The sequence below is a fragment of the Somniosus microcephalus genome, chromosome 7 (genome assembly GCF_052327205.1).
Source record: "Somniosus microcephalus isolate GS21.2 chromosome 7, FLI_Smic_1.0, whole genome shotgun sequence".
Taxonomy (NCBI): Eukaryota; Metazoa; Chordata; class Chondrichthyes; order Squaliformes; family Somniosidae; genus Somniosus; species Somniosus microcephalus.
In genome coordinates, this window is record NC_140993.1 from 260,798,824 (window position 1) to 260,825,264 (window position 26,441).

Genomic DNA, 26,441 nt, shown 5'->3' on the forward strand with positions numbered 1-26,441 from the left:
AACTTGGAGATTCATTTTCTAATTTCCTCATTCAATGAATTTTGCCAATCTGTCCTTTATTTATCTAAAAAAAAATTACATCTACGCACACCTTCTGTGAACTATTTCCATGATTAATTCCCATGTCCACTTTTACTATTCCGGGTCTTCAGTGCAGTATTGTGTTGTCGGAGTTGCTGTCTTTCAGATGCGATGTTACACCGAGGCCTTGTCTGTCTGCTCAGGTGGACGTAAAAGATCCCATGGCACTCTTCAAAGAAGAGCAAGGGAGTTCTCTTGGTGTCCTGGCCAACATTTATCCCAACACCACCAAAAACAGGCTAACTGTGCACTTATCTCATTGCTGTTTGTGACACCTTACTATGTGCAAATTGGCTGCCATGTTTCCCTACAAAACGTGTGACTACATTTCAAAGGTAATTCATTTACTGTAAAGTGCTTTGCGATGTCCTGAGGACATGAAAGCCTTATATAAATGCAAGATCGTTCTTTACAAAGCAAACTGCTTATGTAAACTCGTCACGCTGTAATTATACCCTCCTGCCAGCAGAGGTGCTGCATTGCCACCACAGATGAATGGATAGGTGAAATTGTAGTGTGGCAAGTTTACATGGGCAGTTTACATTTATAAAAGTGGACATAATTTATAACGGAAATTTTAAAAAAGGACAATGTATCACTTTAAAGTAGGGATTCATTTACATATCCCCGCCCTCTAACCCCACTTAACCTGAAGATTACACTTGGTCATGACTCCAAGTGTGCAATGCCATGGGAGGTCAACAAGTAAAACACAGAAATACTGTAGTATGTCTTTTTCTGTGATCCACGGGGTGACTGGTTTGTAAAGCAACATTTTGGAAGATTAGGGCTATCTGTATCACTCCTCACAACTTTGCAACAGTCTGAGGGAGTGTCAACTGAAGATCCTACATCAATCTTGCTATTCTCCCCATATTCTTGCACTACACTTAACATCCTTTACTGACATTAAAACACAATTCTCAAAACTCTTTAAATGACATTTTTCTTTTTGTGCTGAAATCTTGCTGTAAATATTGTAAGCATGGCTTTCAAAGTCGAGCAGTAAACATGCATGAATGTCTGGCCTTTTTTTAAAAACATTTTTTTATTAGGTGTGCCTATCACCAACCAACCTCTTACAGACCAAGGCTACTGCTGGCTGGGATACCGGGTTCAGGTCAGAGTTCACATCTTGCCCCCGCACTACTTCACAGCTTGGAGAAATACGCCGTGCATACCCTCGATCTTCCAGGGTTGTATGGCGTCAGTGCCACTTCACCTGAAGAAACCTGCGCATTGGTAAGATTATGTATAGTTGAAATGATCTGGATGTACATTTTCGTGGAAACATGGTGGAAGTTATTTTTTAATTCAATTCAGACTTTCCAGAATAGGTTTAGAAAGTCACCCTTGTGGAGATGTTCGCCTTGTAATATTGCATTTTTTCTACCAGGGATCTGCCATTATATCCTTTTCTGCAGAACACTGCAGGTACTGCATATCACCAATATGGATGCCTGCTGGAGCTCCTATTTTTTTATATAAAAGAGTCACTTTTACAGATCCTCCTGGTCGCGTGGGAACATTTTTTTGTTTTACACAGCTCCTTCCCCACTCGCGTGCGCACACATACTTTGCCATTCTACCAGTCACACACTTTGCTGCCATGGTCTGATTCGGTATGAGAACAAAAAAAATATTTTCCCAGTCAGACAGAGTTGTGCTAAAAACATTCGCAAATTATATCTAGGTTCACTAGATAGATTCCTGGAATGAGAGGGTCGTCCTATGAGGAGATATTGAGTAAATTGGGCCTATACTCTCGAGTTTAGAAGAATACTCTCATTGCAACATATAAAATTCTGAGGGGGATCGACAGGATAGATGCTAAGAGGCTGTTTCTCCTGGCTGGAGAGTGTAGAACTAGGGGGTCATAGTCTCAGGATAAGGGGTCAGCCATTTAGGACTGAGATGAAGAGAAATTTCTTCACGCATGGGATTGTGAATCTTTGGAATTCTCTACCCCAGAGGGCTGTGGATGTTTAGTCATTCAATGAATATATTCAAGGCTGAGATTGATAGATTTTTGGACTCTCAGGGAATATGGGAATAGGGCGGGAAGGTGGAGTTGAGGTAGAAGATCAGCCATGATCTTATTGAATGGTGGAGCAGGCTTGGAGGGCCGTATGGCCTACTCTTGCTCCTATTTTTATGTTCTTTATATTTAAATAGGATAAGCACAATTGAAAGAAATGGGTGAAGTAAACATCTTGAAGGTAGGTGTCTCCATTCTCCTCTAAATAGAAGGTGTTTTTGAAGAAGTGTTTGTTTTTACAGGAAACTTTGTGATATCCGGGACCGAGCTGTTGCCGTCCCATCAAAACTGCCGGACAAACCAGCGCTAATGTCGAAACATATGGAGCTTTTGAGCTCCGTACCTGGCAACAAACCCTGTTGCTTAGCTTCTAAACAGTCGGCCGTACCTTGCAAGCGTCTCTGTAGCTTAGCAACAGCTTCAGCGAGACCTTGCAGAGCCTGACTGGTGGAAAAAAAAGCAACGAAAAGAAAAAGAACCTAACGAAACGGCTCCTGATTTTTGCCGGTGGATCGAGCATTCCTTTGAAAACCGAGGAGCGTTTCATTAACCTTTCCTGCAATGTGTAATGTTCAAAGAAATTATGGAAAGGCTCCCAATCTCCACGGAAGGCAAATTTCCAAAGCAGCGTAGTGGAAGAAAATTACACATTGGGTGTTTGCAGGTGCAGAGCATTGGGTGAGATTTTTGCGTGAACAAACTACAGGAAACTCTTTTATCCGGGACCGGCGTGGTGCTGGTTGATCAAAGTCCGGATCACAGAGAGGCATACTTACCAAGGTACGAGAGCCCCGTACACGGCCACAGGTGCAGGAACCCTGGTTACACGGCACTTGTGCAGGAGTCCCTGTTGCACGGCCACAGATGCAGGAACCCCGGTTACACGGCCACAGATCCAGGAACCCCAGTTGCACGGCCACAGATGCAGGAACCCCGGTTACACGGCCACAGATCCAGGAACCCCGGTTACACGGCCACAGATCCAGGAACCCCGGTTGCACGGCCACTAATATATAGTAAAACTTATCTGAACCTACTCCTGAATTTTGCCGGTTGAGAGATTTCTGGATGTTTAGGTGCCGGTAAAAAGAGAGTTTCCTGTATCCACTTTCACTTAGCTACTGGTCTGAGTGAGGAACAAGGTTTTGGTTAGTCTCTCGTACACTAACTGGTGCAGCATTTGACAATGAACACCCTCAACACAGGATGACAACTTGAGGCTTTATCTTCCACTGATGTGCCAAGTTGAGGTTATTGGGTTTCTCACTAGCATTCCAGAAAAGACTAATGGAAAGGGCTATTTTTTAAGTAAATATCAGATGTTGTCTCTCTCTTTAAATAAATAAAATGCAGCCATTCTGATTTACCCACAATATCTTCAACTCCTACCTAGCATCCAGTACAAGGTATGTCTAGCAGAGAGCAGATCTAGTTCACTGCAGAAGTAGTTCACTGCCCCCCCCCCCCACCGTCCAGCGGTGACTCCAGTCACTGCCATCCACAGAACTGCTGGAAACTTCAGTGGGGAACTACATCAGATCAGTTTTAATAAATTGCTTCTAGTCTTGTTGGGTATATAGGTAAAGAAACCAAGATTCAAGTGAGTTTTGTTTCCGCCCTGAAAGAGTCCAAATCTGGAGCTGCTGGAGAAAAGTGCAGGTGTTGCTGCTCATTGGAGATGTAGATATCATATTCTCGTTAAGTTAGTAATGTATGTGTCATTTTCTATTGCCAGTAATGAAAATAAATTTTTAGATCTGTGAAGATTATAAGGATTGTTGTGCCTGTTGTGTGCATTTTTTATTTTACACGATTATTTTGTGCCTTTTTAGCTGTTCCGAGAAGCTCGAAGGACCGCCCCAAGTATAGTGTATATTCCTCACATTGATCAGTGGTGGGAATCAGTTGGAGACACCTTGAGAGCTACATTCATTACATTACTTCAAGACATTCCCTCATTTACTCCAGTCTTGCTACTGGCAACATGTGATGTCCTGCACAGTGAGCTGGCAGAAGAGGTGAATTTTCATGTAACTGAAATCCTGTACATTTTGTATTAACTATTTTGTTTAATCTGAGCTAGATTGTGACATTTGAATGAGGGTTAATTCTGATAGCTTGTATCGGGTTGATTTTTTTTAATATAGAGAAATGTATCTTCTCACTCGTGACAGATAGTGTTCCAGCTATTCTAACATATGTGTAGGGTTTGTTGGTAGTGGTGTTCCTTTTTGATCTTTCTCTCACTGAATGTAATGGGTAAGTACTTTCATCGTGGTACTTGCTTTGCACTTCATAAGAACATAACAATTAGGAGCAGGAGTAGGCCATACGTCTCCTTGAGCCTGCTCCACCATTCAATAAGATCATGGCTGATCTTTGACCTCAACTCCACTTTCCCGCCCAATCTCCATATTCCTTGATTCCCCTAGAGTCCAAAAATCTATCTATTTCAGCCTTGAATGTACTCAACGTCTGAGCATCCATAGCTCTCTGGGGTAGAGAATTCCAAAGATTCACAACCCTCTAAATGAAGAAATTCCTCCTCATCTCAGTCTTAAATGGCCGACCCCTTATCCTGAGACTATGCCCCCTAGTTCTCTCTCCAGCCAGGGGAAACAACCTCTCAGCATCTATCCTGTCAATCCCCGCCCCCCAGAATCTTGTATGTTTCAATGAGATCACCTCTCATTCTTCTAAACTCCAGAGAGTATAGGCTCAATCTCTCATCCAGTCACATAATCTGAATATTGCAAGGAAAGAAATTTCTCAGCAACATTTTGATTAGATTTATTAAATAAATGTTATGTAGGAGTGTGGTTAGAAGAGTGTGACACAATCTTTGCATTTAGGTGATGTTAATGAATATCACTCTTGTAGATTAACTGCACTCTGAACCTCAAGACTGTTTCAGTCTTCTAAAAGATGCCCAGCCATTTTCTGTTTTTAATTCTAATCTCTCATCTGCTTTTTAATTGACCTTTTATCTTTTAAGGTAAAAGAGATGTTTGTTCGCCATTACGGAGAAGTTTTCAATGTTCAGCTTCCTAGCTGTGAAGAAAGAAAGAAGTTCTTTGAAGACCTGATACTGAAACAGGCTGCTAAACCCCCATCATCCAAGAGAAAAGCTGGTCAGTCGAAGACTTGTGCTGCTGAAGTGGAATAATTACAGTATGAGCCACGACACAGATGTGACTGTGGTACTTAGTAAAAGAAAATAGGTTTCAGATACCATTCCTCTGGTTGAATTTCAAACAAATGGTAGTTCTCAAAAGATCCAATAACTTGATCCAGGGTGCCCTGTATTTGAGGGAAGCACAGTAACCGTGTATATATAAAAAGACTGCTAGGTTACGTCATTGGTGGCTGCTTTCCTGAAGTTTCTCACCCAGATATCTTTTTAGTTCTTTCCTCCCTTCGTATCTGCACCGAATGACTTCTCAACCGTGGTGATTTCAAACTCCATCTCAATTCAACTTACTCTTGCTCTTCTGGGTTCACTGCCCTCCTCTTCACTGCCCCCCCCCCCCCCCCCATATAAACTCCTACCCATATTCATGGTCACCCCCTCAACTTGCTATCTCACGTGGCCTCTATATTACCATTGTCTCAATCACAGACATGGCCATCTCTCAGCGCTCACTTTACCCTTCCAACCCTACTTCCTTCTGTGTTTGCCCCTGGAATAAACTCCCTTGCAACTTACAGCGGCACTTTCAAACTCCCAACTGTTTAGCCTTTGACCCTCCATTTGCCGCAATACTTCCGCAGCTATCGATCTGCTCAATCACACTCTCCCCTCCTCCTTTGATGCCCTTGTCCCAACAAAACCCTTCCTCCCTGGTACAACTCCTATTTTAGCTCCATTAAGTCAGAGGGGTGCAGACTTGAATGTATTGGCACACAACTGGTTTAGCCATTTATAGCTGGATCTAGCTGAACCACATCAAGCATTATCGGGGTCCTGCTCTCCTCTGGCAAAGCTGCTCACACTGCAAGATCATCCTGGAATGTAAAGATAACCTATGGCTTCCGTTCTCCACTACCGACTGTCTCTTTAATCCCCTCTCCACTGCCCCTTCCATCCTCGCCTCCAACAATAAGTGTGAGGAGCTAATGGACTTTTTTGTACTAAGACAGACCATACATTCTGCTGCATCCCTCCCTTCTCCTAGCCCACCAAACCAAGGCTCCCTCCTGCCCTAGCCCTGAACTTACATCTTTCTCCAGTTTCTCTCCGATCTCCCCTCATGCCCTCTCTGAGCTCAACTTGTCCATGAGACCCACCTCTTGCTCTCTTGACCCTATTCCCACTAAACTGCTAACCACCCAACTTCCCTTCCTGACTCCTATGCTGGCTAATATTGTAAATGGTTCCTCTCCTCGGGTGCTGTCCCCCTCCTTTTCAAATCTTCCATCATCACCCCTTTCAACAACAAAAAAACCCCTACCCTTGATAGGGCTTTAAACTAAATAGTGGGGGGAGGGATACGCTGAGCGGAAATGTAAAAAGTCAAAGAAAAATGAGACGGCAAAAGTGCAGGGTAGCAATAGGGGTAATGATAACCAGAGTGTGACAGGAAGGGACAGATCATTTACACACGAGTGCATCAAAAAGAGGGGTCGGAGTAGGGAAAAATGGTAAAAAGACAACATTGAAAGAGCTATATCTGAACGCATGCAGCATTCGTAACAAGATAGATGAGTTGACAGCACAAATAGAAATAAATGGGTATGATCTGATAGCCATTACAGAGACGTGGTTGTAAGGTGACCAAGGCTGGGAACTGAATATTCAGGGGTATTTGTCATTTTGTAAGGATAGGCAGAAAGGAAAAGGAGGTGGTGTAGCTCTGTTAATAAGGGATGAGATCAGTGCAGTAATGAGAAATTATATTGGCCTAGAAGATCAAGACGTAGAATCAGTTTGGGTGGAGATAAGAAATAATAAAGGTAAGAAGTCACTGGTGGGAGTGGTCTACAGGCCCCCCAAACAGTAGCCACACTGTAGGACAGAGTATAAATAAAGAAATAATAGAGACTTGTAAGAAAGGTACGACTATAATCATGGGAGATTTTAATCTTCATATTGATTGGACAAAGCAAATTGGCAAAGGTAGACTTGAGGAAGAGTTCTTAGAGTGTATATGGGATGGTTTCTTGGAACAATATGTTGTGGAACCAACCAGGGAGAAGACTATTTTAGATCTGGTAATGTGTAATGAGGCTGGATTATTTAATCTCGAAGTGAAGGATCCTCTTGGGAAGAGTGATCATAGCATGGTAGAATTTCAAATTCAGTTTGAGGGTGAGAAAGCTAGGTCTCAAACTAGTGTCCTGAACTTAAACAAAGGTAATTACAAAGGTATGAAGGCAGACTTAAAGTGGACTGGGAAAATATATTACAGGGTAAGACTAGAAAAGCAGTGGCAAACATTTAAGGAGATATTTCATAACTCTCAGCAAAGATATATTCCAGTGCGAAAGAAAGACAAGAATGAATCATCCGTGGCTAACTAAAGAAGTAAAGGATGGTATCAAATTGAAAACAAAAGCATACAATGTTGCAAAGAATAGTGAAAGGCCAGAGGATTGGGAAATGTTTTAAAACCTAAAGGACGACTAAAAAAATGATAGAGAGAGAAGATAACTTATGAGAGTAAGCTAGCAAGAAATATAAAAACAGACTGAAAGAGCTTCTACAAGTATATAAAAAGGAAGAGAGTAGCTAAAGTAAACGTTGGTCCCCTAGAGGATGAGTCTGGGGAATTAGTAATAGGAAACGGGGAAATGGCGGAGACTTTGAACAAATATTTTGTTCCGGTCTTCACGGTAGCAGACACTAAAAGCATCCCAATAATGGATAATCAAGGGGCTATTGGGGTGGGGGGGGGGGGAACTTAAAACAATCACTATCACTAGAGAGAAAGTACTAGGCAAACTAATGGGATTAAAGGTGGACAAGTCCCCTGGACCCGATGGTCTGCATCCTAGAGTCTTAAAAGAGGTGGCTGCAGAGATAGTGGATGCATTGGTTGTAATCTACCAAAGTTCCCTGGATTCTGGAGAGGTCCCAGCGGACTGGAAAACCGCAAATGTAACACCCCTATTTAAGAAAGGAAGGAGACAGAAACCAGGCAACTATCGACCAGTTAGCCTAACATCTGTCATTGGGAAAATGCTGGAGTCCGTCATTAAGGAAGTGATAGCAGGACATTTGGAAAATCATAATATAGTCGAGCAGAGTCGGCATGGTTTTATGAAAGGGAAATCATGTTTGACAAATTTGCTGGAATTCTTTGAGGATGTAACGAGCAGGGTAGATAAAGGGGAACCAGTAGATGTCGTGTATTTGGATTTCCAGAAGGCATTCGATAAGGTGCCACATAAAAGGTTACTACACAAGATAAGAGCTCACGGGGTTGGGGGTAATATATTAACATGGATAGAGGATTGGCTAACTAACAGAAAACAGAGAGTCGGGATAAATGGGTAATTTTCAGGTTGGCAAACTAACTAGTGGGGTGCCGCAGGGATCAGTCCTGGGGCCTCAACTATTTACAATCTATATTAATGACTTGGATGAAGGGACTGCGTGTAATGTAGCCAAATTATGCTGCTGATACAAAGATAGGTGGGAAAGCAAATTGTTTGGAGGACGCAAAGAATCTCCAAAAGGATATATATAGATAGGCTAAGTGAGTGGGCAAAAATCTGGCAGATGGAGTTTAATGTGGGAAAATGTGAGGTTATCCGCTTCGGTAGGAAAAATAAAAAAGCAAATTATTATTTAAATGGAGAGAGATTACAAAATGCTGAGGTACAGAGGGATCTGGGGGTCCTTGTACATGAATCACAAAAAGTTAGCATGCAGGTAATTAGGAAGGCAAATGGAGTGTTGGCCTTTATTGCAAAGGGAATGGAGTATAAAAGTAGGGAAGTCCTGTTCCAACTGTACAGGGCGTTGGTGAGACCACACCTGGAGTACTGCGTAGTTTTGGTCTCCTTATTTAAGGAAGGATATACAGTACTTGCATTGGAGGCAGTTCAGAGAAGGTTCACAAGATTGATTCCGGAGATGAAGGGGTTGTCTTATGAAGAAAGGTTGAGCAGGTTGGGCCTATACTCATTGGAGTTTAGAAGAATGAGAGGGGATCTTATTGAAACATATAGGGGGGAAAATTCAGTATCGCCCTGTTTGGGCCGCCATTATCGGCTGTGCGCAAAGTTTAGCGCCTGGCGCTAATTATCGCCTCCGACGGCAAACTTGGCTTTTATCGCCCATGGAGGTGATTGGAGCGCTAAATCAGGCGCTACACACCTCAAGGCGCAAAGTCCGAGGAGTGAGGCGCTACCTCCGCGCGGGCGAAGCAAGTAAGTGCATATCAAAATGAACCTGCAAAGTGCTGCTCAGTACCATAAACTCCTTCACACAGCGTTTTGAATCTCTCCAGAAGTCGCTCTCTCTCTCTCTCTCGGAATGCGTGGTGCAAAAATGTCACCAACAAAAAAAGGCAGGAAGCGGTCACCTTTAAATAGCGCTCCCCCAGTCCCTTTCTGACTGCAAAACGCTCCCCTCAACCTGTCGTTGGTGAGGCAGGGGGCGCCACTCAATATCCGGCCCGGGGCGTTGCGCACTCTATTGACGTCCCGATCTGCCGGCGCAGGAAATCGTAGTGGTAGTGTTTAGCGCCGCTGCAAAATGTCTAGTTAATTTTGCGAGCGGCGCAAACATCGCCGCGCCCGAGCGCTAGTTGCTTTGTGCCCTCTTAAGGCGCTAACAGGAGGCGCAAACAACTGAATTTTTCCCCCATAAGATTCTGAAGGGGCTTGACAGGGTAGATGCAGAGAGGATGATACCCCTTGTAGGGGAATCTAGAACTAGGGGGCATAATTTCAGAATAAGGGGGCACCCTTTTAAATCGGAAATGCGGAGGAATTTCTTCTCTGAGGGTCGTGAATCTTTGGAATTCTCTTCCCCAGAGAGCTGTGGAGGCTGGGTCATTGAATATATTTAAGGTGGAGACAGACAGATTTTTGAAATGTAAGGGAATCAAGGGTTATGGGGAGCGGGCAGGGAAGTGGAGTTGAGGCCAAGATCAGATCAGCCATGATCTTATTGAATGGCGGAGCAGGCTCGAGGGGCCAAATTACCTACTCCTACAACTTATGTTCTCTGTTCTTGCAAACTACTGCCCCATCTCCAACCTCCCTTTCCTCTTCAAAGTCCTTGAACATGATTTTGCCTCCCAAATCTAAACATTAGATGGGAATTTTACTTGAACGTAATGGTCTTAATCTTTTTCTTCAAAATTGTGTCCAGCTTATTTGACACTTTAAGGTTGAAAATTGAAAGCATCAAGTTTGCAATGTGAAGCATTATTTTGAAATGCTTCACAGTTGCTGTATTGTTCTCTAGCTACTATGTGAATATTAAGTAAGTTTGAAATCACTCTAGTCCTTCAGGCTTTGGAGGTCCTTCCCGTAGCACCACCACCAGAACCACGACGTCTCTCCGAGGAGGAGGTAAAGCAGCTGGAAGAGGAGGAGGAAGGCACTTTACGGGAGCTGAGGCTTTTCCTCCGGGATGTGACTCACAGGCTGGCAAATGACAAACGCTTCAGAGCATTCACCAAGCCTGTCGATATAGAGGAGGTATAAATTACTGAACTTTAATGGAACACGTTGTCCCTTGAGAGATTGGTCAAATATTAATTGTATGACCTTTTTATAGTCGAGAAAATACCCGTCTGTCTCCTGTGGCATTGCACAGTAGGTTTAAAAAATAAAAAGAACTTGCATTCATGTAGCACTTTTCATGTCTTTGGGACATCTCAAGATTGTGTGAAGTTAGAGAGAAAGTGGCATAATTGGACCGGGGCACAGTCAATTTCAATGCTGGAGACCAGAAAGGGGAAGTTAGAAAATGGTGAGGCTTTGGGGATGCACGGGGAAGGTAGAGCAGGCTTGGAGATTTGGCAGGGGGAGAAGGTACAGTGGGGATTAAAGGCTTTGGGGGGGTGGGGGTAGGGGAATTTACAACAAAGGAAGAGACCAGAAGAGAATTGGAGGTTGGGGGGAGGAAGTAGCGAGAAAACGGAAGGCAGCCAGAATGGGCCTGGAGTTTGAAGGAAGTGGCCCCGGACTGTTGCAACAGTGGCACTGGTATGGTAGGTGCGGGCAAAGTGAAGCTGTGGAGAGCGAAGAGAAAGGCGAAGGGAGAGTAGAATTGGGGGAAGGGGTGTGTAGAGTGGATAGGTGGGGGGAGAATAAATGGTAGCCACTCTTGGGAGGATTTGATTGCAAGAATTAAAGCTTATGTTGTCTTGAACAATGGAAATAAAGTTGTATAGTTATAAATATTCCAAATGAAGACCGGGAAAAATCACATCAATGGCCAGTTAGGATTTTATCCGGTGTTACTGTTTTGTTTTTAAAAGTTAAATTTTCTGAGCCAATGTAGCAGGGCTAGTTATAATGAGGCGCTGTAGGCAGGTACAGCAAATGGAGAAACGTGAGCTGTAGCTCAGAGCAAATGTATTGCAATATTTCACAAGGACGGAATAGTTAGATGCTGCAAAATTCTTAACAAGTTACCCATTTAAATTTTGTTCAACTGAGCAAGTTTCTTGTAGGGAGTAATTAGGAGATACTGAAATTCCATTTTGTGCTGAAGCTAGGAGCCAGGCCACAAGTGGCTGTGGGGCAGAGAATGCATGCGGCCAGGAATAGGCTGCTGAAATTGCTGAGTGGATCAGTAAGCTAGTCAACAAGGTGTCAGTGGAAGTATTGGAGGAGGCTTCTTTAGCTCAGCCCCTTCTCTCAAATATTTAACATGGAAGGCCATTCGTAGAAAAAATATTTTAAACAGCAACACATGACTCCTCTAAATATCCAAGTGTAAAATAACTAGGGGAATTCCTGTAACCGTGCTACCTAAAGGCATAACAGGCAAACGGGTTGCATGGGAGTTTCAAATAGATAAGTGACTGATTTAGCATTTTTAAATGTATACATTATGTAAAATGGCCAATTTTTTGTTATAAATTTGTCATTGTAGTAACAGAATTGTTAATGTTGCAATTTTACCACCAACAACCTGAAAACAGGAAAGTACAGTAAGACATCTTCACAGTTTACTGCAAGTGGCTGCCATTTTGAATGCAACGAGCTGAGAAGTCTGCAGCTGTGTATTCCTGCCAACCTCCATCTTGCCTTAATTTTCCTGATAGCACAATGAACTATCGCATTGGTCATTTCGTTTCCTCTGGTGTTGGGGGTTCACACTTGCCAGTTTGAAAAATTAACTCCTTAGTTATTAAAATGTTAAATAACTGATGAATGAGTCATAGTCATAACGGCACAGAAGGAGGCCATTTGGCCCATCAAGTACGTGCCGGCTCTCGAGCAATCCAGTCAGTCCCATTCCCCTGCTCTATCCCCGTAGCCCTGCAAGTTTATTTCCCTCAAGTGCCTATCCAGTCTCCCCTTGAAAACATTGAGTGTCTCCACTTCCACCACTTCTGTCAGCAGCAAGTTCCAGGTCCTCGCCACTCGCTGCGTAAAGTTTTTCCTCGCATCCCCCCTGTATCTCTTACCTAAAACCTTCAATCTGTGTCCCCTAGTCCTTGTGCCATCAACTAGTGGTAACAGCCTTTCCCTGTCTAGCCTATCTAAACCTGTCATAATCTTGTACACCTATCAAATCACCCCTCAACCTCCTTTGCTCCAATGAAAACAAATCCAGCTTCTCTAACCTGTCTTGTAGCTAAGATCCCCCATCCCCGGAACCATTCTGGTAAATCTCCTCTGCACCCTCTCAAGGGCCTTCACATCCTTCCTAAAGTGTGGTGACCAGAAATAGACACAATACTCCAGTTGTGGCCTAACCAACGCTTTATAAAGGTTCAGCATAACTTATCTAGTTTTGTACTCAATACCTCTATTTATGAAGCCCAAGATCCCATATGTTTTGCTAACCACTCTCTCAATATGTCCCGCCACCTTCAGGGACCTATGCACATTACCTCCCAGGTCCCCCTGTCCCTGCACACTCTTTAAAACTGTGCCATTAAGTGTATATTGCCTCTCCCTGTTCCTTCTGCCAAAATGCATTACCTCACACTTCTCTATTAAATTCCATCTGCCCATTCTGCTAGCCTTTCTATGTCCTGTTGCAGTCGATTGGTATCATCCTCACTGTTTGCCACACATATATATCTCTATCTCTATCTTGAGATATATATTATGAGGAACACCACTGTCTACAGGAAACTTTGTGATATCCGGCACCGACGGGACTGGCGTGTTGCCGATCTATCAAAACTGCCGGACATACAAAGTTAATGTTGAAGCATACGGAGGTTTTCATCTCCGTATCTGACAACAAACACTGTTGCTTAGCAACAGCTTCTAAAGAGTCAGCTGCAGCTGCAAGCGTCTCTAGCTGAAGCTGTTGCTATAGCTACAGACCTTGCAGTGCCTAACTGGGGGGAAAAAAAGAATGAGAACTAAAAAAACTTATAGAAAACGGCTCCTGATTGTTGCCGTTAGATCAAGTATTCCGGACATACAACCTCCGGATAAACCAAAGTTTCCTGTACCATCCTCCAGTCTGAAAAACAGCCATTTACCACAACTTGCTGTTTTCTATCCTTAAGCCAATTCCTTATCCAAGCTGCCACTGACCCACCTATTCCATGAGCCTCAATTTTGTTAAAATTGAGCATCTGAAGAGAGAAACAGTTAGCGTTTCAGGTCGATGACCTTTCATCAGAACTCCCCTTTAAGAACTGGCCGGTGCCAGTGTGTCGGTGTTCCATTGCTGACTAACATCACAAGAGCTTCGCCAGCGCTCTGAGGTAGCACCTCGCTCCTCGGTCTTTGCGCCTCAAGAGAGGTGTGTAGCGCCTGATTTAGCGCTCCAATCACCTCCAGGGGCAATAAAAGCCAAGTTTGCAGTCAGAGGCGATAATTAGCGCCAGGCGCTAATCTTTGCACCCGGCTGATAATTGCGCCCCAAATGGGGCAATACTGAATTTCTCCCCCGTTGTATTTGGTCTGGTTCTCCCTTGAAGCATTCACCTGACATGCATCATACACCCTCTTAATGTTTCATCATCTTCTCTATCTCCCTCGTCATCCAAGGAGCCCTTGCTTTGGTTCCCTTACCCTTCCCTCTTGTTGGAATGTACCTAGCCTGTACTTAGAACATCTCCTTCTTAAAGATCACCCATTGTTCCGTTACAGTTTTTCCTGTCAGTCTTTGGTTCCATTTTACCCTGGTTAGATCCTTTCGCATCCCATTGAAGTTAGCCCTATTCCAGTTTAGAAGTTCCACTCTAGATTATTCCTTGCTCCTCTCCATTGCTAATCTAAATCTTATGATACGATGATCACTCCATACCCAAGTATTCTCCCACAGACACTTGGTCGACCTGGCCCACCTCATTCTCCAGCACCAGATCCAGCAATGCCTCCTTCCTAGTTGGGCCAAGAACATACTGGTGAAGGAAATTCTCCTGAACACATTTCAGAAATTCCTCCCCCTCCTTTCCCTTTACCCTAGCATTATCCCAATCGATATTTGGGTAATTAAAGTCCCCCAATATCACCACTCTATAGCACTTGTATATCTCTGCAATTTCCCTGCAGATTTGCTCCTCTACCTCCCTCTCGCTATTTGGATGCCTGTAGAATTCCCCCAATAGCGTGATCATACCCTTTTAGCTCCTGAACTCTAACCAAATGGATTCTGTCCTTGTCCCCTCAAGAACATCCTCCTTTTCCAACACTACAATGTCTTCCTTAATCAGCACTGCCACCCCACCTCCCTTTTTTCCTTCCCTATATTTTCTTAACACCTTGCACCCTTGAATATTAAGTGCCCAGTCCTCACCATTTTAAAGCCATGTTTCCGTTATTGCCACAATATCATATTGCCACATGGCTAATTGTGCTTGTAGCTCACCAACCTTATTCACCACACTTTGTGCGTTTACGTACATCCATTCTAAACCGATTTTGAATTTTTCGTAGTCTTAGTCTGCTCCTATTTAATGTGGTACTACTTCCACTTCTAGTACTACTTTCTTCTCTAGTACTATCCAACACACTCACTCTTTTATGCACCTTATTCCTCTTTTCTATTCCTATATGCTGGTGCCCATCCCCCTGTCAATCTAGTTTAAACCATCCCCAACAGCACTAGCAAATCTCCCCGCGAGAATATTGGTCCCGGCTCTGTTGAGGTGTAACCCGTCCGGCTTGTACAGGTCCTACCTTCCCCAGAAACTGTCCCAATGCCTCAGGAATCTAAAGCCCTCCTTCCTGCACTCTCTCTCCAGCCACACATTCATCTGTTCTATCCTCCTATTCCGGTACTCACTAGCACGTGGCACCGGGAATAATCTGGAGATACTACCTTTTAATCTCTTTCCTAGCTCCCTAAAGTCTGCCTGCAGGACCTCATCCCTCTTTCTGCCTATGTCGTTGGTACCGTTATGGACAACAACCTCTGGCTGTTCACTCTCCCCCCTCCGAGTGTCCTGCAGCCGCACAGTGACATCCTTGACCTGGCACCAGGGAGGCAACATACCATCCTGGAGTCACGCCTGCGTCCACAGAAATGTCTATCTTCTCCCCTAACTAATGAATCCCCTAGCACTATTGCTCTTCCACTCTTCTTCTGCCGCGCGCCTCCCCCCCCCCACCCCATGCAGCTGGGCCACCCTTGGTGCCGTGAAGGTACCTAAAGATCAGGGCCTAGAAATTCAGTGCCCTTAGCACCGATTTTGCGGCGCTAGAGGGCCTAGCGCTGCAATTGGCGCCGGTTCCTAAATTGCCTGGCGCCCTTCCGCGGTGGTAGACCGGTAGCGCTGCGCCGGCACCGATGACGTCATCGGTGTGCGCAGCGTCCCGGTTGCCGTGGTAACCCGGCCCCAAGCCGAAATTCAGTTGCGGCCGCCTCGCCAGTGGCAGCCGCAACTAAGACTCCGGCAAACGAGTGTTGCCGGAGTCTGCGCCGGCGCTTTAAGGAGGCGCGGCCGGCCGCCTGCCCGCAGCTCCCTCCCCGGACTTCTCCCCCCCCCCCCCGGGAACAGATGCAAGCCCGGCACTTGTCCGAGGTGCCGGGCTCATTTTTGATGAGATTTGCGCGGGCCGCGGCCGGGTGCAGGCAGCTCCTCCTTAATGGAAGGAGGAGGCCTGCACTTCCCGAGCCTGCCGCACCGCAGCGGGCGCCGCAATGCGGTGCGTTGCGCCAGTTTTCAGGTGCTAAAACCCTTCAGTAGCGCCGGCAGCCGTTTGGGCGCGGCGCTACTGAATTTTTGGCGCGCGCAAAGGGCTTTAGCGCCGGCGCTAACTTCCGGCGCTAAAGCCCTGGCGCAGCGTAAACTCAATTTCTAGGCCCAGATTTCAAATACGGCATGCAACCCTAGTGTATTATAAAGGAGGTGAGAATACATTATAATGATGATGAATCTGATGGTGTATTGGGAGTGGGTACTGTTCTGTTCACTCGGTCATTCAGCACTTTGATGTATTCAGCTGCATCTAGAATAAATATGCCATTACTTCTTTAAATGTAGGACTTGCAACTGTTTTTTTTCTGTCAGGTTCCAGATTACTGCGTTGTCATCGAACAACCAATGGACCTTTCCACTGTGATGTCAAACATTGACCTGCACAAATACATGACTGTAAAGGAGTATCTTCAAGACATCGAATTAATCTGCAATAATGCACTGGAGTACAATCCTGATGCAGATCCTGCAGGTGAGGAGCAAATGAGTGAATCTATTCTATTGAGCAACAAATACTGCAGAAGAAGTTCCAAAGTTGTAATCCAATTTAGTGGGTGCAGTTTCTGTATCAGACAAGTGTGGAACTGGATGTTGGCAAGACCCTAAGTGTGAATTATAGCCTCCAATTTTCCAGAAGTTACTTCTATAATGTGTACAGTACAGTTCCAAACAGTACCAGTAGCGAGTAGACCAATTGCATTAGAAGAAAGTTATCTTTTGCCAGAGTATTTTTGCACTGGATTTCATTGAATTCTGATGAATATTAGTGAATTTGCTGGTCTTCCCTGGGCATCTGAAGCAAACAAAAGTAGGTATTTGCCAGTCATGATTACAAGTTGAATCCATGTATAAAATTCTTAAAGGGCTTGACAGGGATGTTTCCCCTGGCTGGAGAGTCTAGAACCAGGGGTCACAGTCTCCGGATTAGGGGGTGGGCATTTAGGATTGAGATGAGAAATTTCTTCACTCAGAAGGTTGTGAATTTTTGGAATTCTCTACCCCAGAGGGCTGTGGATGTTCAATCGTTGAGTATATCCAAGACAGAGATCGATAGATTTTCGGATACCAAGGGAATCGAGGGTTATGGGGATAGTGTGGGAAAGTGGAGTTGAGGTAGATCAGCAGCTAATGAATGGCAGAGCAGGCTCAAGGGGCCAAATGGCCTACTCCTGATCCTAATTCTTATGTTCTTTTCCCCCTCCCTTGTTTACAATTCATGGTTTTGTTCTAATCCAAGAGCAGAACAAAAACATTTTTTTGACATGAAAAGGAGCAAAAACGCCTCAAAACTCAAGATCCTAATGGTCAACAGAAGGGGGAAACATTCCTTAAAACTCTACAGTTATCATCTTCAATTAATATGGCAACGGTGAATGATATGGCAGATGTTTGCTGTATTAGAGAATCTTGAGTTAATGAAAGCAATTCACTCCCACTTACTTTTGCTCTGCCTTTCTCTACACACCTGAGGCTGATGATCCATGTTGGAATACAGTGTCACGGTCCCTAGTACTTTACACAGATAGTAATTATCCAGGCTCGTGCAAGAATGGCTATCACTATTCAATCTTGCTTGGGTGGGATGTGTTAGATGAGCCTGATTCTATCCTCATTTGACACATACACACACCTACTTTCAAGCAAAGTCCTGGATAGTGACCAGGTACAGGAGCACTGGCTGCTGCTTTAATGGCCCCAGGGCACTCTGGCTAGTTATAACACACCACTCCTGACCTCAGCTGAGCAAAGATTTTAGCACAGACGAAGGACTGAACATGGAAACTTGCTGGTCTGTAGAGTTCAATTCCACAGTGGTCTGTTTATTGAGCTATTGGAGAGCATCAATGCTTCAATTCACTCTCTACACTGTCACATAAGTCCACCTTGAAGGTGATTTTAAACTATTCTATCCAGGATAGCGGAATGCAATCCACCACAAAAGTGGCTAAAAGTTTTGGAATACCATATAATAAAAAAAACTGAATTTGACTTGCTCAGTTCCTGCAACCCAGTGGCCCTGATTATAGGAAATAGCAGCCCCTTCGTATATTGCAGGCAAGGCCACTGGTGTTCCGTTATCATAGGGAAAACTGGCAGAACTCTTGAATGCAATCCCTGAACTCGTGAAAATTCCAGAATTTGACATTCACATACTCTGAACCAGTGACTGATTTACTAACTGAATAGATCTGGCTGCATATTTCTAGTTTAAAAGAGATTGGCATCTTAATAACAACAACAAACTACATTTATATAGTGCCTTTAGTGTGGAGAAAGCTCCAAAGTGCTTCAGAGGTGTAGTCAAAAAATGAACATGGAGCCAAAGAAGTAAGATATTTGAAGGAATGACCAAAAGTTTGGTCAGAGGTGGGTTTTAAGGAGGCTCTTGAGAAGGAAGTGGGCAGACAGGGTGGGGAGTTTAGGGAGGAAATTCCAGAGGACAGGACCTAGGCTGCTGAAGGCACAGGCGCCAGTGGGGGGGGGGCGGTTCCGAGAGGTTCTAGGGCTGAAGGATGTTAGAGACAGGGAAGGGCAAGGCCTTGAAGGGATTTAAACACAAGAATGAGAACAGTAAAAGGAACTGGGAAGCAATGTAGGTGAGTGAGGACAGGGATGATGGGTGAGTGGGATTTGGCGCAGAATAGGATACAAGCGGCAGAGTTTTGGAGACCTGAAGTTTATGGAGAGTGGACTGTTGGCTCAGACAGTGTGACCAAGGCATGGATGAGGGCTTCAGCTACCGATAGGTTGAGGTATGGGTTGCTAGCAATGCCTACATCTCGAATGAATTTTTTAAAAGATGGAAGTTGAGAGGGGATTTTAGAGGCATGGAGTGGGATATTCCACTCAGTCCACATCATATATTTCAATTTGTGGGGATAAAACCCTAAATAATTGTTTAACATGATGCGATTCCAAAATACAAAGAATAATGGGCTACAAATTTGGTGCATTTGTGCCTCCAGTTAGCGCACCTCGGAGACACTAACGGGGCGCAAACGACTTTTCAGCCAGGCATGCATCGCAACAACTCCTGCTAAATTCAGTAGGAATTTAGCGGCAGCGGTAACCGGTAGCGCTCCACAGGCAATGACTGTCATCACCGTGCGCAGCGCCTGGTTTTTTGCCCTGCCAGCAAAATTGGCCCGCACCCCCTGAATCTGCGCCGGGCGATGACGGCGACCGATTCAAAGGGCTGGAACGGAGCAGCAGGAGGTTCGCCGGGCGGTAAGTAAAGGGGAAGTGGGGGGGATCGGCCAACTTGCCGCGGCCCGTTGCGCATCTCAACGCGTGGTCCACGCCGTGATCTGGCAGCCTGCTTCCTGGTGGTCCAGGTAGGGCCCTGCAGAGTTGTGGGCTTGGGCCCTCCCCTTTAAAGAGGGGAGGAGCCCTTCCATGCGGCAGCACTACATGGCCCAGTGCGTAGCGCTGCAGAACGCACTGCCACGATATTCGGGGTTAGTGCTCTAAGAAGGAAGTGGAGAGCTTGAATTAGTGCTCTACCTCCCTCTTGGGGTGCTAAAACTAAATTTAGCGCCCAGGTGATGTTAGCGACCCAAGATGGTCTCTAATGAATTTTTCCCCCAATGTGCCTTGACTTGATCTTTATTTCTACTCCTCTGCATCTGTTCTGTGAGAGATAGAGAGCCATTTAGGCATGAGGGGTGGGGGTGTAGTAAATGCAGAGGATGATACAAGTGTGAGCTGTGTTGGTTATGTTCAAGTAGCAATACCCTTTCTGTGGTGTATCTAGACTGGAGCTCTTAAACAGTGCACTGTTGCGTTGCAGATAAATTTCTGTCTAAATTGGTAGGCTGCAGTCCATCTTTTTATTAGACTCAGTTGATTATAATCTTTTATTTGAAGAATTGCCTTGCTCCCCTTCAAACAAAAATGGAAATAAAAGGTGGCTTGTTTTTGCTTCTAATAGAATGATGAATGTAATATTGCTCTCTTAGATCGTCTGATCAGACACCGAGCCTGTGCTTTGAAAGACACTGCCAATGCCATTATGAAATCAGAACTTGATGAAGAATTTGAAAAGCTCTGTGAAGAAACTCAAGAATCTCGAAAGAACAGAGGTACAGTCATTTTCTTTTGAGTATAAAAGTGACATGGTCTGCCCCGCAGTAATGTTCCTTCAGTTGCTTGTAGCGGTAGCAATCACTTTCGATTTTAAAATTCTCATCCTTGTTTTCAAATCCCTCCATGGCCTCACCCCCTCCCTATCTCTGTAATCTCCTCTAGCCCTACAACCCTCCGAGATATCTGTGCTCCTCTAATTCAGGCCTCTTGAGCATCCCCAATTTCAATCACCCCACCGTTGACGGCTGTGTCTTCAGCTTCCGAGGACCTAAGCTCTGGAATTCCCTCCCGAAACCTCTTTGCCTCTCCCTCCTCCTTTTAAACGCTCCTTAAAACCTACCTCTTTGAGCAAGCTTTTGGCCAGCTGCCCTAATATCTCCTTATGTGGCTCGGTGTCAAATTTTGTTTTCTAATGCTCCTGTGAAGCGACTTGGGACGTTTTATAACGTTAACAGCGCTATATAAATGCAAGTTGTTTAACATACAGACATATGGAAGAGCCTGTCGGTCAAGTTCCTGAAGCAGTCCCAAGTGCTTGCTAACATTAATTGAATGCCGGTGGTACGCAAACATCTGTCATGCCAAACTTTGCATTTAAGGGGGGAAAAATGTGAATATTGAATTTCATATAGTATGCAAATCTTGTACTGTTGCTATTGTAGGCTGCTATTCTTCCAAATTTGCACCCACATTTTATCACGTGTTACCAAAGAGTTCCACCACAGAGAATAAAAAGCCAGGTCTGGAACTTTCCTACCAAAGAGTGGAAGTGCCCTCGCCAGTAGCTGCAAGCACACCTTCAACCTCTACAGGCGAGTGTTGTCAGAGTTTTGGTAATCTTTTTAAAATCAACCTGCATTCTTTAAATGTTTTTCTTTGCTCTGATTTTTAATCTTTGTTTGTTCGGTTTTCTGGTCCATTTGAGGGTTTGTGAGAGCGCAGCCGGATCTGACTCTCCCTCCTCCTGATGATTTTGAAAACATGCTGCACTGTCCCCGAGGTATTTTAACTGCAGCATGTTTTTAAAAAGTGTTTTAAGTTGGTAAGAAGCATAAACTTAATGCGAGCAATTTTGATTGCAGTATATAGTTTGTCAAATATCGCAATGAAGTACTGTTTTCATCCCACATATCAGTATTGCACATTAATACGTGTGGCTGCAAAATTTTAAAAGCTTGTGCTATCCCACAATGACTTAGACATTGGTAAGGCAGCATGTAGTTGAATCATACAGACCAGATTGTCTTAGCTTTAATTCCTGATCTGTACCCAGTTAGCTCATCTCAGCTAGGTGGCAGTAGCATTGCCCACGTGCTTATAGACCAAGAGGAGAAAGTCAGCCAGGGTTCCTGCTTATTGACCACTACCAGTGGCCCTGACTTGAAGGTGTGTGTATGGCGATTGCATGAAGAAATGACTGAGGTTAGTTATGGCACTTGTTGCTCCACAGGTCCACCCATCGCTATCCCCAGGATTGGATGGCCTGCCCACACTCACTGTCTAAGCTTGCGTGTGAAGGACTGCATTTTGCATGAGCTACTGGAGAGTGACCAGCGTGGACTTGTATCCCCATGAGTCAGTACCTTGTGGAGAAAGGAATGGATACCAGTGTCCCATCCAAAGCAGTGATGCTGATGCACATGCCTGAGATAGACAGAATAACACAAATCATTCTGAAAAAACACCTAAACCAAAAAAGTGAATTGCAAGTGATTTTGAAACGCTTATGATTCCTTTTAGATAATAAATAAAACTTGCAGTTAAAATATACCATTATTAAACCACAAAAGGGGTTTGTTTACACAGTAAACTTACAAATTAATGTATCTTGACTTATTTGAAAACACTGAATCTACGTTTAATACTTAAAATTTTAACAAGAAATGAAACCAAGAAACCACATGGAGCAACTGGCTCTGCGGCAAATTCTATTTCACAGTAAAAGCTTAATTCTGCTCCATAGACCCAGGTACTATTGGAATTGCAACAAAGTACGGTGCCAAGATCCTCACAATTGCCAGAACTTAGACACTGCGTGTTGCCAGTCTATTCAATCAGTCACGTTGGTGGGGGAGTCTGTGGGTTGACGTGCATCATAACTAACCTCAGTCTTTTATCTTCACCCTGATGCAGATAATGACTAAGCCATTTTTTGTGGCAATATTAAAATATGCAAGAGGGGGAAGAAATACATCCCTCACTGCTCACAACTGCCGTTTTGTAAACCTAGACCAGCATTGGCATGAACTACAATCTGAGAATAAATAGAATGAAAGCAGTGAGGGTAAGCCAGTTTGCAAGCACTTCATAAAAATGTTATAATGGTGAAATCCATATAAATAAGATTACAGATTCCTGGTCACTACAGAGCATACATCTCTCTGATCTATAATTTCTAGTACGATATTCAGTGAAAAATACCACCAAAGAAAATCACTGCATGACGCGCACCCTTGGTGCTTCAGTTGTTAATGCACTGCCTAATGTAGCACGGAGCCTTGCATACTAAGTTTGTTTCCTGGGCTCTGCTGAGTTTGCCGATCTCGACTGTGTTGCTACAATTGTACTGAGCATTCCTGGGCTATGGGGGGCGGCGGGGGAAATATCTACAGACATCACCTATTAAAACAGACTAGAAAGGCTCTCGGTTTCATACCAAAAATGTTAAATTATATGAATTTAATTTAGAAGTATATTTTAACTAGTTTTACTACTTTGGTCAATGTATAGATGTGACTGATAAAAATGGGCTGTCCTATTTATATATGATGATCCATAATATAAAGGATGATTGTATATGATAAAATATCTGTGAGGGGGAAAAACCTATTGATTACCAGCCAGATTGTATTGCTAGCTATTCTGGCATGTAGTAACAGAATACTTTGTGTACTTCTGTAGCTCAGTCAAAGAAGAAACCTTGTAGATCTAGGCGATGGGACCATGGTATGGTTTATAAAAGTAAACGCAAGAAGCCTTCACCAAACATCAGCTATGAGGAGGATGGTGACAGCGACGATGTCACAGAGGGAATAGAAAATTGCAATGATTCAAGTGTAGATCAGACGGACTACAATGGTGATTCCTCCATGGAAACTCCGCAAGAGCAACGTTTCTATAATGGGTGTGGCAAAATAAAAAATAAATTGACGAAGGAAATGATTAAACCGCAGTCTGATGATGCACTTCTGTCTGCTGGTGAAAGCATATGCAAGAAGAAAGTGATTTCTACTAATGAAGCAAAATGGGAAGAAAGTGAACTGGGTAATGGAGATTCTCTTAAAAACCAGCAACTTGAGACAAGTGAACTCATGGAAAGGAAGGGAGATAAACCGCATCATTCTGCAGGTTTGTACATATGGAAGTACACTACGACAGTTATGCAATTGTTTTGCCAACTTTTTTTCTTGGGATGGGGGGAGTAATTATGTCCTGATGGAGTGGTTATGAATGTCCGTGTTGCACTTTTGACTGCTTTTGCAAACACACCAGTGGTATTAACAGGAACTAGCCCAATGTCTTGTGAACATTGTGGGAGATTATAAGGCATGGAAAATCAATGTGTTGGTGAGTTTAACTTAATATTTTAAGTGTTTTTCCCCCCTTGTAAGTAAGCAACTCAATCACATGAATAACTAAATTAGTATAAATAACTTGTATACACGAGTATGGAATAGTAACAAAATGAGATCCGTTTCAATAATACATGCATTGAATGAGTAAAGTCTCCTGCTCAGTCCTACATAGTAAGGGGCTAAAGTAGTGAGTGTGGTACAGGTGGATGTAAAAGATCCCAGGGAATTATACAGAGTAGGGGAGTTCTCCCAGTTCCCTGACCAACGTTTACCCCTCGGCTAAAACCAAGTCATTGGTAACTTAGCTCATTGTTGTTTGTGGGGCCTTGCTGTGTGGAAATTGGCTGCCATGTTTGCCTAGGTAACAACAGCGACAACATTTCAGAAGTAATTTATTGGCTTTGAAGTGCGGAGGACATGAAACGCACTAAATAAATACCAGGTCATTTTTTTTTTTATAATTTGCTTTGCTATCTTAATGAGTTTCATCTCAAGTTGATCCTATTCTTGAACATCAACTTTTGGCAGGTTTTAAACTTTCCCCTTCAATTCCGTGTAAAAATAGGTGCCTTACATTCAGGGCTTGTTTGGCTCATGCCAAGCTTGGTTGATTTGACTTTTTTTTATAAAGGTCAGGCTAGAGAGTAGGGCCTAGAAATTCGATGGTGCCATGCCCGTTTATCAGGTGCTAAATGAGCGCCTAAGTTTCTAAATATTGAGGGCGGGAAGCACATGTTCATTACAAGCTAGAAGTGTGCCACCTGCCATATTGGTGTAGGCACAAAAAAAGGGGTCCCTGAACACAATGTTGGACATATGCAAATAAAGGGCCTAACTGCTGCTGATGGCCCCCTGTGCAAAATTGGGTTGCGCTGAGCGCAGCCAGTACCGGGCCAACCGAGTTCAGGAAAACTAGATCTACATGTAGCCCTTAAAGGGACCGCTGCAGGCCGCCACCAAAACGATGTTTGTTGAAATGGGCTTATCTGAATGTGGAGCCGTACCACGGGGCACCGCTGGCCACCGATCTCGCTCCCCCCACTTTAAGACTTACATCCACGGCCCAAAACTCCAGCGGTCTTCACCAGCGAGCTGCCTGGGGATGCCCAGCAGGTGCCTGCAGCTGTCTGACAATGAGGCCCAATATGAGTGATTGCACGCCAGTGGGCTTGGGTTCAGTTTGCTCATTTACTCCCTACTCTCGCCTTTTCTTGTGGAAAAGTGCTGAGCAATATCTGGCGCAAATGAAATGGCAATGTCTTTTGGGAATTGGGACGTGAGTATCTGTCGCACTGTGCCACCTTTTTTATCTTTAAATTGCAGATTTTCTTTTCTGTCAGGACCGTTGCAGACATTTGTTGCGTTTCCTTTAGCTTACCATTTTCCATTTACATTGCATACTCTTGGCTGATGTGTTATCTCACTAGAGATGGTAAAAGGGTTTTTGTCCCTTTTTTCCTTCCTCTCTCTCCCCCAGCCAGGAAGGTGGGCTAGAGATAGCCTCGGATATCTTCTAGTGCCATTTCATTGTGGAGAAATGCAGAACAGCAGTGCTGGGTGACTAGACATTTGTGTTGTGTTCCTCTAATTAGCCCCCCATCACTTAAGTGCTGACTTCTGCTCATTGCTTGTCCCTAACACCATGAAAAAGGGGTGGAACCAGATACTGTGTTTGGTGTCTTTAGCCCACATAACGCTGTGAATGGGAAGTATATAAATTGGCATTATAAATGGTGTGGTAAATGCTTTTGGGAGTTAAATTAGTGACGGTCTTAAAAATGATTGCAGAAATTCCAGAGTAAAGAGGAACACCATTTTGAAGGTGTTACTATTTATATTTCCCCACACAGATAAATACTCAAAGTTCCGTATGACCCGCAGCAGGCGGGTCCAGGTGGAACAGCAACAGCACATTAATGTTGAGAAAGCATTGGAGGTCCTTTCTGAACACACTCCACCTGTAAATGTAGATCATGAAAGGCTGAAGGTAGGTTGTGGTATATGGGCTATTGCTATCTTAAGCATTTTATTTGAAATGGTCAATTCTTAAAACAACTTCTGTATTGGTTTGTTCCTAGTTCTGTTAACTGCATTAATCTTATCTCTATGCAAAGAGATGCCTTCAACTCAGAAAGGAATATTAATTTGATAATTGTTTTGTCCTTGTAATGCAGAAATGTAATTTTGAGTAAAATAACTTTAAGTTCCTGACCTGATAAATTGATTTTACTAGTGACTCTATAATAGAACTGATTTGATCCTTTTTCCAAATCTTTCCAGTAAGCAAATACAAAACAGAAATTTAAATAAAGCCTGCGAAAATGTCAGTTAATCATGCATCAGCCACATCAGCTATTT

The 26,441-nt window shown here is 43.9% G+C and overlaps 1 protein-coding gene across 2 annotated transcripts in view; it reads left to right on the top strand.

Annotated features, from left to right (window-relative positions):
- Positions 1–26,441, top strand: part of atad2 (ATPase family AAA domain containing 2) — an 80,937-nt gene that overhangs the window by 48,279 nt on the left and 6,217 nt on the right. The window contains exons 18-26 of one of the 2 annotated variants that reach the window (XM_085993671.1): positions 1,137–1,323; positions 3,952–4,137; positions 5,115–5,250; positions 10,578–10,774; positions 16,735–16,894; positions 20,382–20,504; positions 21,171–21,320; positions 23,410–23,856; positions 25,934–26,070. In XM_085993671.1, coding sequence (XP_085849797.1) covers positions 1,137–1,323; positions 3,952–4,137; positions 5,115–5,250; positions 10,578–10,774; positions 16,735–16,894; positions 20,382–20,504; positions 21,171–21,320; positions 23,410–23,856; positions 25,934–26,070 — 1,723 coding nt within the window. The remainder of the gene's footprint in view (positions 1–1,136; positions 1,324–3,951; positions 4,138–5,114; positions 5,251–10,577; positions 10,775–16,734; positions 16,895–20,381; positions 20,505–21,170; positions 21,321–23,409; positions 23,857–25,933; positions 26,071–26,441) is intronic. The other variant, XM_085993672.1, reaches the window with a different exon arrangement.